We start from the raw sequence: 17,088 nt of genomic DNA on the forward strand, positions 1-17,088 counted from the left end.
CTTCTCCTCAACACACACACGCAGCTCAGACATAGACATTTACAGCACATTTATTTTAAAAAACAGAGAATAACACCAACAAAGAGTGTAAAAACAGTGTTCAGCGGGATAAAAGTGCTTCCGTCTGATTTGTATCTGAATCTGTAGGCCGTGTCGATATAAAAGTGGCTCGAGACGAGGCGTGTCCTGTTCTGTGAAACACTCGTGAATAATGCTTTTATAATGGGGCTGAAAAGAATGCCACTGAGGCAGTAAAAAGCCTGCAAAACATGGAAGGCTCTGCTCCGTGCCAAGGAGGAACAACAAACTTCCTCAGCTTTGTTATGTTTAATAAAGTAGATCCTTTTTTTTTTTTTTTGCTGTCAAGTAACTGGAAACGACTATTAATGCGTTACCAGTTAGTTCTATGATGCTGGTTAATTAGTCATCATTGAATTTGGTATTTCCTTCAACAGAAAGACCATTTCTCAAAGAGTTTATCTTTAAAACACTGTAAAATGACAATAAACAAACAAACAAAAATGATTAGCTTAGGTGATAAATAAAATGACACTTAAGGTAAAATCCCTATAACTCTGAATACAAATATAAGGATCTGTAAAAAAAAAATATACAAAATACAATCAGCCACATATAAAGTTCATTAATCTATGAAATTAGAGACTCATGAAATAACTGCAACAACAATAAAACTGACAGATCAGTTCTTTTCGTCACAAAAACAGTTTGCAAAAAAGCGGCAAAATTTGACAAAAAAATGTTTTTTTTTGCATGTAGGTTGAATTTATGAGTTCGATGCAAATCTAGAAATTTTGTTTGAAAACCCTTAAGTTATTTTGAAAAAAAAACACGTTTCATTTCAAAGACACATTGTTCTTCAACATGAGCAGTATAAGAAAATGACCAGGAAGGCAGGAACCTTTTCACCAGATGTTTAAACCCGTTACATCGCAGATCGTTTGACTAAAGCATTTATTATGCACAAATTCAAAACATGACATTGTTAGTATTTAACCTAAATTTGTGTTACAAACTTGGGTGATTATTATTCATCTTCTGCATCTGTTATTTTTGAATATCAGCCCTGAATTATGCTGATAAAGATGAACAAGTAGAAACAAAACAGGTTCTGCTGGTGAGATGCAGTTGCAGCTTTTAGAAATTCAAATAAAACTTCAAGATTTGCAGAGAGCATTTCGTATTATCGAGCAAAACTTGGCAATTTGATTTACCCTTTAATCAGGCATTTGTACTGTATGGTATTTGTGTTTAAACTGATCTGGTCTCAGTCATAAAAGCAGTCTTGGTTGCACCATAAAGGGACAAAAATACCTCATCAAATGAGGAAAATATTCACAATTTTCATCCAACAACAAAACAAAACAAAAAAAAAGCCCAATTGGAGACAGAGATATAACTTCCCCCAAAACCCTATACTTATATTTTCACCTTGATGTTAAAAACAAGTTATATAGAAATGCTTGTGAGCAGATTTAGTTGATTTTAAACAGAGGTTCCTTAACTTTAAGATAAAATAAATGAGAACTAGCTTCATAACTTTTGTATTTGATCAGTCTTGACAGCTACCTCTCAGAAAGCATTTTGGCTTTTTATATATAAAAAAAACAAAGTTTGAAAAAATTATAGTCCAGTTTTCTTTGATCCTTTTGCTCGTACTTGTTTGGTGATCATAGTTCTTGGCTGGCAGGATGAGAGGTAGAATTCTCAGTCTCATCGGCCTGATTCTTCGCTTGTAGCACCTTATCCGTTTGTTCGCTCTGCAGCGAGTCTCAGAGCGAACAATACTTGGTCTCATAAAGCTTTTCTTTTTTGTCCAACTTGGCGAGCGCCCTGCATCACTGAATGGGATACTTTGTCTCCAGTTCCTCGGCAGCCCGACCCAGGTGCATCTGTCTCAGTTTGTCTAAGAGCTCCTCCAGAAGCGGCCGGTGTAACATTTCGTCCCTCCCCTCTCGCGTGCCTCTCTCGGCCCACACCCGCAGCATCTGGTAGTGAGCCTCCCGGCAGGACCTGTGGTCCGTCTCCTCTTGCTCGATCTCCCTGTCCCTCACGCCGAGCAAGCGCGCCAGCTGCTTCACCTGCGACACGGGGACCAGATCCAGCACCGCGTAGATGAGGTCAGGGACTGCAGAGGTGGAGGAGAAGAGAGGTGGAGGAGTTAGATCAGAAGGTTTATGCTCGCTGAAGCCAGCTCACAGTGCCATGTAGGCATGGGCCAATTACCGGTTTCAAGGTTTGACACAGTGTTAAAAAGTCACGGTGTAAAAACCTGGAGAGATCCAAAAGTTGATCCTACTTTTGCTTCTTTTCAGCAGCTTGAAAATAAATTCTCTCTCCCTCTAAAGGACATATTTTCAGTCACCTTCAAGCTTATGTCCAGAGCTCATCCCAATACTTTCCGGCTCTTCCTAACCCTCTGATGATTTTTAATTGTTTCCACAACCTGACCCCACAACGAGATTCCATATGTTTAAATATTTTTCAAAAACCTCTCTGTGTGAACGATGCCGACAGGCCACAGCAAATTACTTCCATGGTTTGTAGCTGTCCCTCCATGAAAAGTTTCTGATCTGACATTTTTCTGACTTTATGTGACGTAACTGGAGAGGACATCGTGCCCATCGCTGTCTTCACTGCCTCATTCGGTGTGCGGTCCACCTGATTTACTCTCTCCTGCTAAAAACAGCTTGAGAGCATTCCAGGTGGCTAATACTGCTAACCTGGACATCTGCGGCTCCACCTACATATACAAGCTGGATTAAAGAGGTATTTTATTTTCTTAACCTGGAAAACAGACTGATGTTGGGCTGGTTAGGCAGTAACATTTGAAATAACCTGCAATCTTTTTCTGTGCTGTGTTAAAGATACAGGATGCCAAAAAGTGTTTTAAAAAAGGTACGGTGACAAAGCCACAGATGTTCCCCTCTCACCGTTCTTACCCTTTTAAAGATGCCAGAAACAAAATGTTTCTTCTGTACAGTGTAATGGAAAATTTTAATGTTGTTCTTTTTTATAGTAAAATGTATAACAATAATTATGATTCTTGTCTGGACAAGTGAAGACTTAATGTTTTTTAGTATCAAGTTCTTTGTTCTCTGGGGGAACTGAGGAAGACTCTGGTCCTCCCTTACTCGTTTTTGTAGCAGCCTTAGCTGATTTCTTCTCAGTGCTTCCTCACTCCCAGTTATTATCAGATCTTCTACGTGAGAATCGAAGCTGCTCAATAACTCTGTAAAAGTGTGGCTGACAATGATGTGATGAAGCCTCCCTATAAAAGTGTGTGTTGTTTTTCTCCTGACTGCGTTCAGTGAGTCGGGTCTCTGAACGCTCTTTTGCCTTCATAATAAAATTATTTTTCAAAGACAAAGATTGATCTTTCTCCTGATTCTCTGAAACAGACATCTCACTACTTGTTGATTTTTTTTTTCACGACAACAGCTTCACTTTACAAACAGCAGAAAAGCAGAAATATTGTGAATAACAGGCACAATTACTTTAGAAATACAAATTAAGAAGCCTGTTGAGCCTGGTGTTTTAGCTGACACTAGATTAAATAAAATTTGAAATTATTCTTAATACTTTTGAACAAAATAAAATTTCAGCCTTGATCGTAAATGTCGTCATAAATGAAAATGTCAATAATAAAAAAGTTGATCACAAATTGGGTTTCAAATCTGTCCTGAGTGCAGGAAAAAGCTGTCTCCTCATTTATATCTTAAATTAAAGTAACTACAAAAAAATAAACCATTTAGCATTATTATACTGTCACACCTCTATGATGATCATTTTTAGGCACAATGTGATTTTATTTAGGCAGCAAAAGTAACACTAGTTTCGTTTTTGTTTTTAAATAAAGGCAGAATGTGATGCATTTTTAATTTTTTGTTTTAAGACCCTAAAACCATGAGGCAGTGACGTTTTTGCTCAAGGTTACCACACCGTCAGAATCTCAAACCGGCCCGTGCCTAATCCCGTATACTCACTCCTAATCTCCAGAGGCACGCAGTCAGGCAGCTTCACTGACTCCTGATCGTTCACAGGATTTAGACCCGTGGCCTTCAGACTGATGACCTCTGCAGGTTCGTTCATGTCAACCAGGAGATGCTTGAAGAAAAAAGCAGAACATGTAAACGTGCACCAAACTGATATAAGTGCCAACGGATGGTCGCATCAAGATACCTCTTTCGTTTCTTTGGGAACATCTGCATGTTGGGAGGACTGGCTCAGCATCTTCTTCTTGGTAAATCGTTTGGTAGCTACGAAAGTGATGAAAACCACCACCACCAGCAAAACAAAAACCACAGCAGCAGATCCAGCAATGATGTTTATGATCAGATTATGTTTCCCTTTAGGAGCTGAATGAGGAACCAGAGAGGAACACCACTGTTAAAGATCCAGACTTTACATTCTGCTGTCAACAAAGTGATGTGCAAAAGTTTTAAACTACTTCTAAATCTTTGCTTCCAAGGTGCCAGACAGCTTTGTAATCTTTAAAAGAGGTCATCAAAAGTCCTGGTGATCTTTTAAAGATTTTGTTTGGGGTTTTGGATGCTTTTCTGTCCAGTCTTTCTAGCCAATCATGACAGAATATTAAAAATTTAGTAAACTGGGCAACTGGAGGACATAAGGAGAAATGTCAGATCTAACAAACTATCCGCAGCAGATAAACAGTCATGTATTTAAGAATTAGGGAGAAAAAAAATCCATTAAAGACCTGACACAGGATGCTTCATTAGCTGCATGTCCAGCTTTCAGCTTGTGCCTTTTGTGGAAACCACCTTTTTGGTGTTAAAATACCATTTACGTGTTATCTTTAGTATTTTTATGGATTCAGCCAAAGAAGTGCTTTTGTAAATCGCATCTTTGTGAAAATAAGTGCCAATTTTACAACCAGTACTATGGTAAGTTGTGTTAGTTGGAGATACAACACTGGATTCATCTTATGAGTTTAGAAGCTTTTGTATTTCTGATTTCACAGGTTAGCAAAAAATAAAAAATAAAATCTCTGACAATGGGCAGGCACTGGACAGGAAATGGATGAAAAAACAACCAAAATTTAAAGAAGAGCTTTGAAAGGCTGTCTGAAATCTAAAACAAACAAAAAAATAATTGATGAAGATCACTTTGAAAGATTTTAGGAAAGTCTGGCTGCCTGGAAACAAAGTTTAAAAAGTTACGAAATGACTCAAGGCCTTTGAACGTTACTGTGTCTCTTAAACACACCACAATATTTAAATATCTTATTTATTTCTTCTAAGCACATTTTGACACTGAACATAAATGGGGAGAAAAATGATTTTATTCGAGAGTTTAGTTCAGTTTTGAAAGGTTGTGACCAGTAATGACAAAGTTTCTCCCAGGCCTGATGGTCATGACTGAAACTACAGAAAAAGGAGAAGTGCTGTACACACTGAAGGTCCACCGTCACAACTACTGCTGCTCCTTTAGTTTGAACGTTTACAGCCTCGTCTGACTGAGTCCAAACAATGTAAGGAAAAGATCTATATTTAAGGTTTTTGGAAACTACGTGTTAAATGAAGGACCTTTATTCAAGCTATTTATTCAGTTTACCCTCTTTAATTGAGTAAAGTGGAGTTTGGCAGCAGAACATCTTGTATAAAATTACTGTATGTCTGTTGGTAATGTAGTAATTAGTGTGTTGATTGTTTCATATGAAAACTGCCCAGGTTTGAGCTCACCTTCTGTAACTTGTGTAACCTTCACACATAGATTGGCGCAGTTTGTGGTACAACTGTGGAGAACAAAGAGGACATTTCACAACACTGAGGAGGAAGTAGCACGTCTTCAGAGGAAGTCATTAACATAAAGGCTGACATGTATTTTTTTTTTTTAACACCAGCTTTCTGTAGCTACGGTTTCAAAGGTTACCATGGCACTTAAACTGTTCCTGAACCAGATTTTGTCACATTCACGAACAAATGCTACATTCAATGTGTTTATGCAAAAATGCTGAAACTATGGGATGTATGTGCAATCGGTTCCTCTCCTTGTGGTTCCCTGTTTAGTTTGTGTCAAAGATCGTTGATAAGAAAAACCACAAAAGCTGACAAAAACATCAGCTTTTTAGGACTGATAAGAACTAATGGTTGACCACGACTACGTTTTTTTAAATGTTTCACATTCTTATCATTGCCTTATCTATTTTGATTTATAATGTTTAGCTTTGTGATCTCAGACTTTTTTTGTTTTTGTTTTTGGTTTGAAACTGCTAACTCTAGATTTAAACATTAGAGGATGTCAATCAGAAAAGCAGGAAGGCAGAATAAATAAATAAATAAATCAACAAATAATAATATAGGTAGATTTATTAAACAAGTTTTTTTTTAGTTACTCAAAAAACGTCAGTGAGCAACTCTTGAGTGTTTTGCAACTTCTCTCTTGTGTCGCCAACGAATGGAAAGGTTGAACAAACTCGGAAGTGTGCTGCAAGTTTCGATTCTACGGACCAACTTCCCCAATTAAATGTTAAATAAAACATTCCCAAACAGAGAGATGGGAACAAAAAAGACACGACCAAATAAAGCAGCGTGATTACTCACTTCCTGCAGGGTTCACACTTGTTTTTGACTCTGTGGTAGTTCTCCTTACACTCACACACGGTGTTTCGTTCAGGTGTACCTGTGGAAAACAAAACAGGGTTGATTTAAGTGAACTGAAAGATGCATGAGATGTGACCACGGGGTTGTTTAATTTATTACAGCAGCAAAGTTTTAAGACTTACATGTTTGATTTTTCCTTTCATTTTCTCTACATTCCTTACATCTGAGACAGTCGTATGTTCCTGAATCGATTACATGTTTGTAATAACCGTCCATACAGCGGCAAACAGCGTTTCGGTCATTTTTACAAGGTGATACCTCATACTCAAAATTTGATTCTGCGAACAAGATAAGGACAACAGAGTGAATAAGCTTTGACTTGATGTTATTTAAGAGCAGAGAGATTAAGTAAGAAAAGGTAAATGTTGAACCTTTGCAGACTCGGCACTTTCTGCAGTTGGGAAAGTGGTTGATCTTGTCGTTGAACTGACGTTCGGGACAGAGTTCACAGTTACTTCTCTGACCTTCACCGGGACACTCAGATTTAAGCTTAAAACCTGAAAAATATGGACGCCACACGTTAATTACAACAAAGTTAAGACTTTGCACGATTTTAAATAAATTGCCGGTGAGTCCGTGTGCAAACAGTACCTGCAGGGCATTTGTTGCAACATACATTTCTTGCACTGACATAGTCCCCAGCTGGACATTGCTTTTTCTCTAAATCTGGTTTAGGTGTAGATGCAGAGATGTTCTCGCACTACAATGAAAATAGGACACTTAAGGTTATTCGTTTTTAGTAAAATGTCATGTAGTCTTGCGTTGCACTTGAAGGAATTCTCACCACGAGGAGCAGAAAGATGGCAACACTGCATCGTCCTTGGTGTCCTGTTCCCGCCATCATTTACGGATTTGATTCAATCCATCTGTAGAAGAAGAGTGTAAGCAGTGTATTACACCTTAAATATTACTGATTATCAAAAATGTCCTTAAATTTAATTTGAACAATATAAGAGTTCCAGGCAAAAGCTGTCTAGAGTTCTAATGCTGATTTTTACCACACAAGTTATGAACTCTTCTTTTTCTTCCAGTTGTTCCTTCTTCAGGAGTCGCCACAGTGAGTCCTCCTCCTCCGTCTAACTCTGTCCTCTGTGTCCTCTGTTCAACTACCTCCATGTCCTCTCTAACTGCATCCATATGTCTCCTCTTTGTCTCTAACATCCTTCTACCAATATACCCACTGTCCCTCCTCTGCACATGTCCAAACCATCTCAGTCTGGCTTCTCTAACTTTATCTCCCAGTCCTTCAACCTGTGCTGTACCTCTGATGACCTCATTCCTAATCCTGTCCAAGGAGAACCTCAACATCTTCACCTGTTCTGTCTCCTGTCTTTTTTGTCTCCAAACCGTCCAACATGGCTGCTGTCACCACTGTCCTGTAAACCTTTACTTTAACATCTGCTGCCATCATTTTGTCACAAATCACTCCTGAAACTTTTCTCCATCCGCTCCATCCTGCCTGGACTCTCTTCTTCACCTCTTTACCACACTCCCCGCCCTCCTGGACAGTCGACCCTTGACCTTTGTGACCTCTGCTATCCTCACTGCTCCACCTGCCACCCTCTCATTCACACACAGGTACTCTGTGGTTGACTTTCAGTCCTCGTCTTTCAACTGCAGCGCTTGGATGGACTCACGTGTTTGTTTTGGCAAAAGTGTGCCGTTCCTGACAGCCCTCACCATTTATTCACCCAAGCTTCGGACACTGGCTTGTGCTCCCTAGTGGCTGGTTCGGCATTCACACTATTGTTTTTTGTTTGTTTTTCTGTATGTTTTTATTTCTGCACACTTTGTGCTATGTTAGCCATTAATAAATCAAAACGTTCAGCTCATTTAGGAGATGGGAGCTCTGACTTTTAGTTTTTGTAACTTTTATACTTTTCAAAAATGTTTTCTTTATTTATAAATATTTGCCCCACAGAAATACACTGAGATCGCTTGAATTCCCTCCAAAACATTGTTCTGTTTGAAATCTGCTGAACATACTGTAGTTACTATCTTTTTATGCTACTTTTAGGTTTTACCTATTATTCTGCTACTTTTAGCGAGCCTTTTCATACTTTAACTAACATTTTGACACTTTTCGCTAGCCTTTTGCCACATTTAGCGTCTAGCTACTCTTTTGCTACTTTTAGCTGTTAGTTATAATTTTCCAACTTTTATCCTTTAGCTAGTCTTCTGCTTCTTTTAGCCTTTAACGGCTCAGTTTCTGGTTCTTCGGTAACTTCCAGTGCTCAGTCCACACTCTGTTTTCCCAGTAAAATAAAACAAAACAATCAGTTTCTCCAGTCCTTGTTGTCAAGCCTGCAGAGCCGTTTGATTAAACATAAACTATTCAGGAATCTGCAAAGATAACAGACCTGTACTTTGAAACTGAAATAACGTCTGATTAAAACACAGAAGAAGAATCCAAAACAATGCTCTCTTTCATGTCAGCTGAGGCTGTGCTTTGTAACATATCGGAACTCATTTTCAACAATAAATTTTCCACAAAAAAAAAAAGCATTCTGAGGCATAAAAAGCACCAAACTGGCTGGAATGTGTTGAACTTCACCTGAAGTGATTCAGACTCTCGAGTCAACGCGAGTTTTTTATACAGAAGAGGCGTCATTCATTTTGATAACATGAATTTTACTCAAGTGGCACATTCAGTAACCACATCCTAACCATAACTCTTTTCTTTGTAATTATTGCCCACCTCCTTGCTCTGTGTGTGTGTCTGTTTGCTAAATATCTCATGAACCACTGAATGGGTAATAATGAAACTCTCAGAGAGCAATCGTTGAAGCTGCATCTACAACTGATTACCAAGATGGCCACCGCAGCTAATCAACATCAAAACTCTGGCATACAGGGAGCGGGCCACTTTTACCTAAAGTATTATACTGCAGAGTTTATTATTATTATTATTATTAGTTATTCATCAATGATTCTTGAAGTTTCATCCTGATCCAGCTGCTGAAAGATGGGGAACAATATCCTGATTTACTCCATCTGATCAACCCACTCCAAAAGTTTTTAGTGATGCAGTTTTGATAGATTATATACATAAAGTCATATTTAGGCTATATCTGAACCAGGGTTAGAACAGAAAGCAGCAAATTCTCATTAATTCTCACAAAATGAAAAGCAAGGGGCAATAACATACTTTTGTTAAAGCCCAGCTGTTGTGGAACTCGTTAGTAGAGTGTATTCCTGTGGATTTGGGCTGTCACGCACTGATCACTGCGCCACCATGTTTTGGGCACAAACTTTCACTTCCCTGTGGCGCAGAAAGACCCGACTCACTTTAACTTAACCCCCCCTTTATAAAAGCTAACCTCACAAATAAACAAAGAGGCTATAACGTTGGCCGGATGTCAATATGAACCCAAAAACGTCTTTTATTAACTAGTTTCGATTTAGCGAACCACACAACGCCTACGAACCCCCCCCCCCCCGCGCTCAGATACGAATCTCTTCCCACAGCCGTGCGTAAAGAGCTCAGAGTCTCTTACCTGAACAACTCCGACCACAGAGAGGGGTCCAGATTAGATTCCAGCCTTATGCATCGGATCTCGGAGTTTAGGTTGATAAAAGTTTTATTTTTGCTTTGCTGAAATCAGAGCGGTGCTTGGAGCCGCTGCCCGTCTGAGGATGCGGAGGCGGACCCAAACGGGAAATAGCTGCGTCACCGGCGTGTTTCAAGGAATTGCCAAGGCGAGTTGGGCAAGAAGACCAACAAAAACTAAACCCGAGCCCGCCTCAAGCGCACGGGCAAAAGGCTCTCTGTCACACGAGCACGGTCGTCCTTTAAAGCAACAGTTCGGACACTTTAAAGCGGGGTTCCGTGGGAAGGTCGTGCGCAGTTAAAGGGGAAATGAAAATTGTTTGGAAGCCAACATAAATCAAAAGAAAGTCATATAAAAATTACACTAATTTACAGTTAATAATCAAAGATTGAAAAAAAAAAACAATTACTAGGGTCTCTTTGGCATTTGATCACTTGGAAGTGTGAGTATCACGTGCCAAACTTAGGAACGAGAACAAGGCAATAAATACCAAATATAGATACTGTGTTGGGGAAATGGTTGAGTGCGTTGCAATTAATTGTGTAAACTGACCTGAAGCTGCAACAGCTGTGCCATTCTTCAGCTTCTCAAAGGACACGAAAGCATACTTTTGTTCCTGGTGAAATTCACAGTCAATCGGGTGACTGGCAGTCATCAGTCTGACCGGCACCGGCACCCTCCTGACCGGCATCAGCCCCCTCCACCTGTCTGACCGGCACCAGCAGCCTCCTGCCATCTGACCGGCACCCTCTTGTTGTCTGACCGGCACCAGCAGCCTCCTGTTGTCTGACTGGCACCCTCCACCTGTCTGACTGGCACGGCAACCTCATGTTGTCTGACCGGCACTGGCACCCCCCTACTGTCCGGATGGGAACTCCTTAAAGACTGTGTGACATTACTGTAAAGCTCGGGTTTGCCCTTGTGAAATGTGGGGCTTGAGTTCCCGATAACATCAATTCAGATGAAAACCAAACAACATGTTTTTTAAACCGATACTCTTGTTAATAAAATTTACTTTTTAATCTTATGCTTCTTCTTTTCTTTTCCTGATAAACACTGTGACAGTAACTTCCTCAGTGTGCTACAGGGGTCTGCCCCAGCTGGCCGCAGCTTCTTCTACGTCACCAACCGAGGAGGTAACACCAACCACACAGTCACCCCACTCTCAAAAAAAGTTATTAACATTTTAAATCAGAGAAAACAACTGCAGCAGTGTTATATGATACCGTTTAACTGAAAGAAAAACATGAAAACACGTTATTTTGATATTTTATTTAATCTATCCTTTAATGTCTTTCCTGTTGTAGTTGGCTCTTTGACAATCAGAGTTTAATGCTGCAGAAATGTTTCATATTCCTGAGGTGCTCCAGGTGACGGCTGCTGCTGCTGCAGTTTACACTCACAAATAATTTGGCTGTCTGGTCTGGTCAACTATTAAATCAGAGACACCAAAAAGCTACAAATATTTGAGAAATATGCTCCAACAATGCAAAGTCCATCTAGGCAAAAACCATCAAAGGTTCACAGCATCAGAAACACATTCAAGAAGTAGCATTTACCACTGCTTATTTATGAATATCTTCTGTAATCTGTAGCAGCTGTTGCCAAAACTCTTCGCACAATAATGACAAAGAAATAAACTGGAGAGGTATCGTTTATTGTTTTAGGTTGTAAATGTGTTGGTGAAATGTGCTCAGCTCTGCGTGTTCTAGTTAAGAGACAGACAGCAGCGTTTTGAACAAGTTCGAGGCTCCAAAGGGAGGCCTCGCTGACCCTGACGCTCCGTGCATAAAGTGCCACCTACAACAGGTAAGATATAATCTGCTCTCAACCTTTCCACAGAACCTCCTTTTAAGAGATCTGAACTGTTGCAACAAATACATTGTTCCCTTATTTGGTGCCCTTTTACTCTTTTAAAAGTCTAAATCCCCACACATAAATACTGAGCTGATAGGGTGAACGTAACCTACAGGACTTGATGCACTTCTTCTATTTTTGTACTGATCTTTCAGAGATTAGATTATGTTCCACAGATCGGTGTTTAGTGAACATTAGTGTTGATGTTTATATTCACTGAAAAGACTGATCACTTGCAGCAAAAAAAAAAAAAAACACTTTATCAATAACTTGAGATGAATGATTCAGCTTTTTCATATTTTATTAGACTAATTCTCGTGACCTTTGGCCCAATGGCCTCCTACACCCTTCAGCCTTTGTAATGATGTTTACACACAACACCCTGCAATATAATCCTGTTTCATGTAATTCTGCAGAGACTTCTCATTCCAACAGTGCGATCACACCTCGTAATCTTCTCAGTGCAGACAAGTATTGCTCTTTTGATTTCCTACAAACCGTGCTAACCTGAATTTTTGATTGTAATCTTTTTCATGTCTTTCCCACCGATCTAAATGTCAGATTTGTTGCTGTTCTTGTTGCAACAGGACACAATCGAGAGTTTATTCAAAGTGGTTTTTGGATGTTATTTGTAGAAAATTATTAAATTCAAAAAGAGATGAGTCCCTTTACATCTGATAAGGATTTGACCTTGTTGGTATTCATATCAAACCATGCCGGTTAAATTGAGTATGAAGGCATGCGCACCTAGTTTAATATTCAATGGGCGAGGTTAGACAAAGAGGAATGTTGATGGATGATTTAAGAAACTAAATGAGTGAGTGACTGGATGCATGATGAGATTGCTGTGTTAATTATTTAATGTATGCTGATTATTTGGTCATTGTCTCCTTACAGAGCTGGCTTGCAGTAGCTGTTTAAAAGTTTGAGCTACTTTTAGGACTCAAAATGTTGGCCACAAACTTCACACACAAGGCAAAAGTTAGAAAAAGATTAATTGTCATGGATGTGGGAATGTGTGACGGTTTGTCAATGGTCTGGAAACAGAGGGATTTCATTCAACAAAAGATCCAAAAGAGGAATGTTTATAAAATATTTTCAGTAAGATTTCAGTTTTATTGATTTGTCATCAGGATGGATTGATGGATTGTGATGAAGTGATTTTTTAAGAAATAATAACTGAAAAAGTTGTTGATGGAGATGTGCAATGCAAACATGTCTTTTTAAATTTCGTCTTTAAGTTCTGTCCTAAATTCTACATAAATCCTATTGGGAAAACATATTTTTTATTTCTTTATGAATAATTTGACATTTTACATCAAAAGCCCAAGGTTAATTTTGATCTTTTCTTATTTATTACTTTTCTAATGACTATTGACCGAGACACGCTCTAGGCTAGGATAAGGTTTTAATTTGTAACTGAGTTTGACGCCCCTGGATGCAAGGAAATTAAGACTCACAAAAAGCAGTAAAACCCCAAGAGGCCAACATCACCAAAGTGCCTTTCACTCAGCTTTTTAAGCAGCTGCTCCATTGGAGATCATGAGATTCAGGTGTGACAAACTAAACCGAAGTGAGGCGACAGCAGCACTTGCTGGATAATCTCTAAACTGCAGGTGCCTGCTCAACACCTCCACCTGGGAGGAAGAGAGGAAGAGGAAAGAAAGGAGGAAGGAACCCCAGGAATCCTGACATTTATTTGTTGTAAAGAGCAAGAAAGACAACAGCTGTTCAACACCTTTCCACAGGACCCACTTTAAAATATCTGAGCTATAATAAGCAGGATCAGAGCACAAAATTTCCATCTTTTTATTTACCAGATCAAGAATTAAATGTGGCGAGTAAAGTGAAATGAACAGATTATTATCTGTGTGGTTATGATGCTCTAACTTATACAGACGCTAAAGTTTATGTTTGCACAGATGACATTAAAGCAGCCCTTTTCAAAACTCATTGGACTTTTTTAATGCAGTCATTTATAGTATGTTGCATTTGCAGAAGAGGCATTCAGAATCTCCCTCGTGACGAGTTCAAGTCACGTGTTTGTTTCAGGTTTATGTTTCCACTTTTCCCGCCTCACTGACCAGTTTTACATACAAATACATGTCAACTGAATGACTCAGAAATCATCACATTAGCTTTAACCTCACACTAGAATAAATGTCTGTATTATAATAACAACAGTTTATTATTATTATTATTATTATTATTATTATTATTATTATTATTATTATTATTTTGGATTGTTTGTTATATTTTTAATTGTTAGATTTAGAAATTACTTTGTATATAATGTTCTTCTACTTTTTATTTTATGTGTTTTACTTTCTTTTGTATTTATGACATAGATTAGTGAGCATGAAAAGTAAAAAAATAAAAGTTACTCCTGCTATTTTGATACAAATTTAAAATCCCACAGTGCAAGCTAAGGGTCTTTACACATGCCACTAAACATACTTGTATTCATTTTTTAAAAAGTACGATGCGGTGCACCTCTGTAAAAGCAAACAAATTCACTTATTAAATTTAAGCTTTCCCTTTAATTTGCCTGTCTGCATGTTTAATGAACTGCTTCAAAATTAAAGGGCCATTGTGAAGGATTGAGTGACATCTTGTGGCAAAGTTGGGAATTACAGTTACTCGTCCAATCAGTTTTGATTCATACGTTGCTGTTGCTGATATAAAAGAGTTGTTTATTTTTATTTGTTCGTTTGAAGAGTCAGGGTTGGTGTAGAGTGGGAAACACGTGACTGCAGGAAAGAAGACTCAGAATAACTCAGCCTAAAAAGAAAAACTAATCATTTATAGTAATAAATTGCATGTATTGTTAAAATGTGTTTAGTATTTTGGCCAGTAGAAACTTCTATTTTAAGTAACAAGAAACAAAACATATATATTTTTTGTTTTTATCTGTTTCTTTTATCTGTTTTCTTACAGTAGAAATACGCTGAGCGTCATGCAGCAGTGTCACCTAAGGTAATAAGATAAGGCAGCGTCAGCAGCGCAAACACGTTTTTCTCATAAGTGTCTCGGCTGTGTGAGGCCTTCTGGTTTGCATGTAGTGAAGAAAAAAGGTTTGCTCAGCGCAGTCAAGTGCTTCCTCAGTAAAACCACATCCTAGTCAAAGCAAAGAGAAAAACGTGTCTTTATCTTTGCTCATTTCCTTGACACAGTTTCAAATTAATACACAGTTAGCATGCAGGCACTCGACATGCTGCCAGGTTAAAATACGGCGCAGAGTTTCCCGCACAGCCCCTCTTTAGACCAGCTGCAGGGGGACTAGTTCAGTGGCTTTTGTTTATCTGTTTACTTTATCACAGAAACGTCAACAAGTTCCTGGCAAACGCTCCTCTAAGCTTCTTTTAAACTTATCAACTCTTACGGTCAAGCAGTTGTAATAATGAAACCCCAAGTCGAGTATGACCAGGTTTTTTTAGAGCCGTTTGATGCTCAGTCATCTCTTGTTCAGTCATCTGTGTACTCCGGTTGAGGGATGATGCCATTCTCGAATCGCAGGGCCCAATGAGGCAGCCCCCCTTTACGAACGCTGAGCCCTGATTCACGGCTGAACGAAGGTCACGTGTGGCAGCGTGTTTCTGAGAAAACTCAACTCAGTTCAGGAGGACAATTATGCTGAGGGTGGTACCACTAAAACACACACACACAAGACTGCCAATTAACTGAGAACTAGTCACAAGGTGAGATTTATGGGAAAGGTGTTAGCACAAAGTAAATTAGCTCGTTATTACTAAGCAACCTGAGTAATTTTCACACCAACAAGTAGTTGTTCCTGTCACTCTGCAGCAGCCTTTTTGTTCTGGGTCGTTCAGGGTCATGTGCGTGAGTTAGAGAGGTCCATTCTTAAAATGTTGCTGCTGAAATGCACCAACTGGCATTAGTTGGTTTACTGCCAATCACATGCATATGGTGGATAGAAAGCGTTGAGCCACCATTCTTGCAGCACCTATGTTTCCTGAAGGCAACACGAGTCTCCTGAAGGCAACATGACTGACACAAATCTCCTTCCTGCTTAAAAAAAAAAAAAAAGTCTCCTTTCTTCTTTGTTGGACTGTCACTCATTAGTCCACGCCCCTCTCAGCTGAAACCACGCCCCCTACGCAAAATCGGAGCCAAAAGTAAAGTGAAAAAAAAAACTGATCTGAAAGTAAAAAATAGATGTGAAAGTGGGAAAAAAAAGATTTCAAGCTGTAAAAAAATAAGCTTTGATCCTAAAACCATAAAAACTGAATTAAAAATAAAACGAAGTCCTCAAATATCAAAATATAGAAAAGCAAAAAATAAAAATTAATACTTTATTTAAAAATACTTCAATATTTTATTTTAACTGAAAAATAAAATTGACACTTGTTTTTAGTTTGAATACATGATTGATTTTTTTCAAGTTTTTGACTAAAACTCAAGCTTTCAATTTCAAGTTTTAGTTTTTCAATTAAAATTTCTTTTTTAAAATTAACAAAACATATTTGTGTCTGTTTACATTATTTACATGAAGACTAAAGCATATTTTTTTTAATAATCTGTACGCAGATCCTTCTGTGTGAAGTTTGCATGTTTACCCGTGCATTTCTGGGTATCACCAGAGTCTAAAAACATGCATCCCAGGCTATTTAGAGAATCTCAGTTGCCTTCATGTGTGAATGTGAACATGCACGGTTGTTGTCTCTCTGTGGCTGATATGTTCTGGATATGCAGAACATATCAGTGCAGAAAGTGGGTTCCTTTTAATGCTACCTGCCCTCGGGATGGAAATTAAATTTTTTTTACCAGCCACTCAAATATTTTACCAGCCACTATTTTTTGTTGTGACAAAAAGTAATTTCATATGATGATGATGATGATGGAGGTGGGTGGAAGCAGTTGTGATGCCCTACAAGCTGAACAACACCTCTTTCTGGACACTGCATGGAAATAACTAGACTTTTCTTTTTTTATTTTTTTTATTTTAAACCATTAAAAGATGCATATCTGTATATAAAAAAAATCAGACAAGTGAAATTTATTTCTGTGGAGTGTTTTTG

General features: G+C 38.6%; 1 protein-coding gene across 1 annotated transcript; it reads right to left on the reverse strand.

The window, feature by feature from the left end:
- Positions 1–296: 296 nt before the first annotated feature.
- tnfrsf1a (tumor necrosis factor receptor superfamily, member 1a) lies at positions 297–10,405 on the reverse strand. Its single transcript, XM_017415430.3, has 10 exons — positions 10,139–10,405; positions 7,426–7,507; positions 7,233–7,341; positions 7,013–7,138; positions 6,764–6,919; positions 6,582–6,660; positions 5,721–5,773; positions 4,201–4,376; positions 4,005–4,125; positions 297–2,146 (listed from the first exon to the last, which is right to left on the reverse strand). The coding sequence occupies exons 2-10, from the start codon at positions 7,483–7,485 to the stop codon at positions 1,857–1,859; spliced, it is 1,170 nt and encodes a 389-aa protein (XP_017270919.1). The 5' UTR covers positions 7,486–7,507; positions 10,139–10,405; the 3' UTR covers positions 297–1,856.
- Positions 10,406–17,088: the final 6,683 nt, after the last annotated feature.

Source organism: Kryptolebias marmoratus, linkage group LG16 (genome assembly GCF_001649575.2).
Source record: "Kryptolebias marmoratus isolate JLee-2015 linkage group LG16, ASM164957v2, whole genome shotgun sequence".
Taxonomy (NCBI): Eukaryota; Metazoa; Chordata; class Actinopteri; order Cyprinodontiformes; family Rivulidae; genus Kryptolebias; species Kryptolebias marmoratus.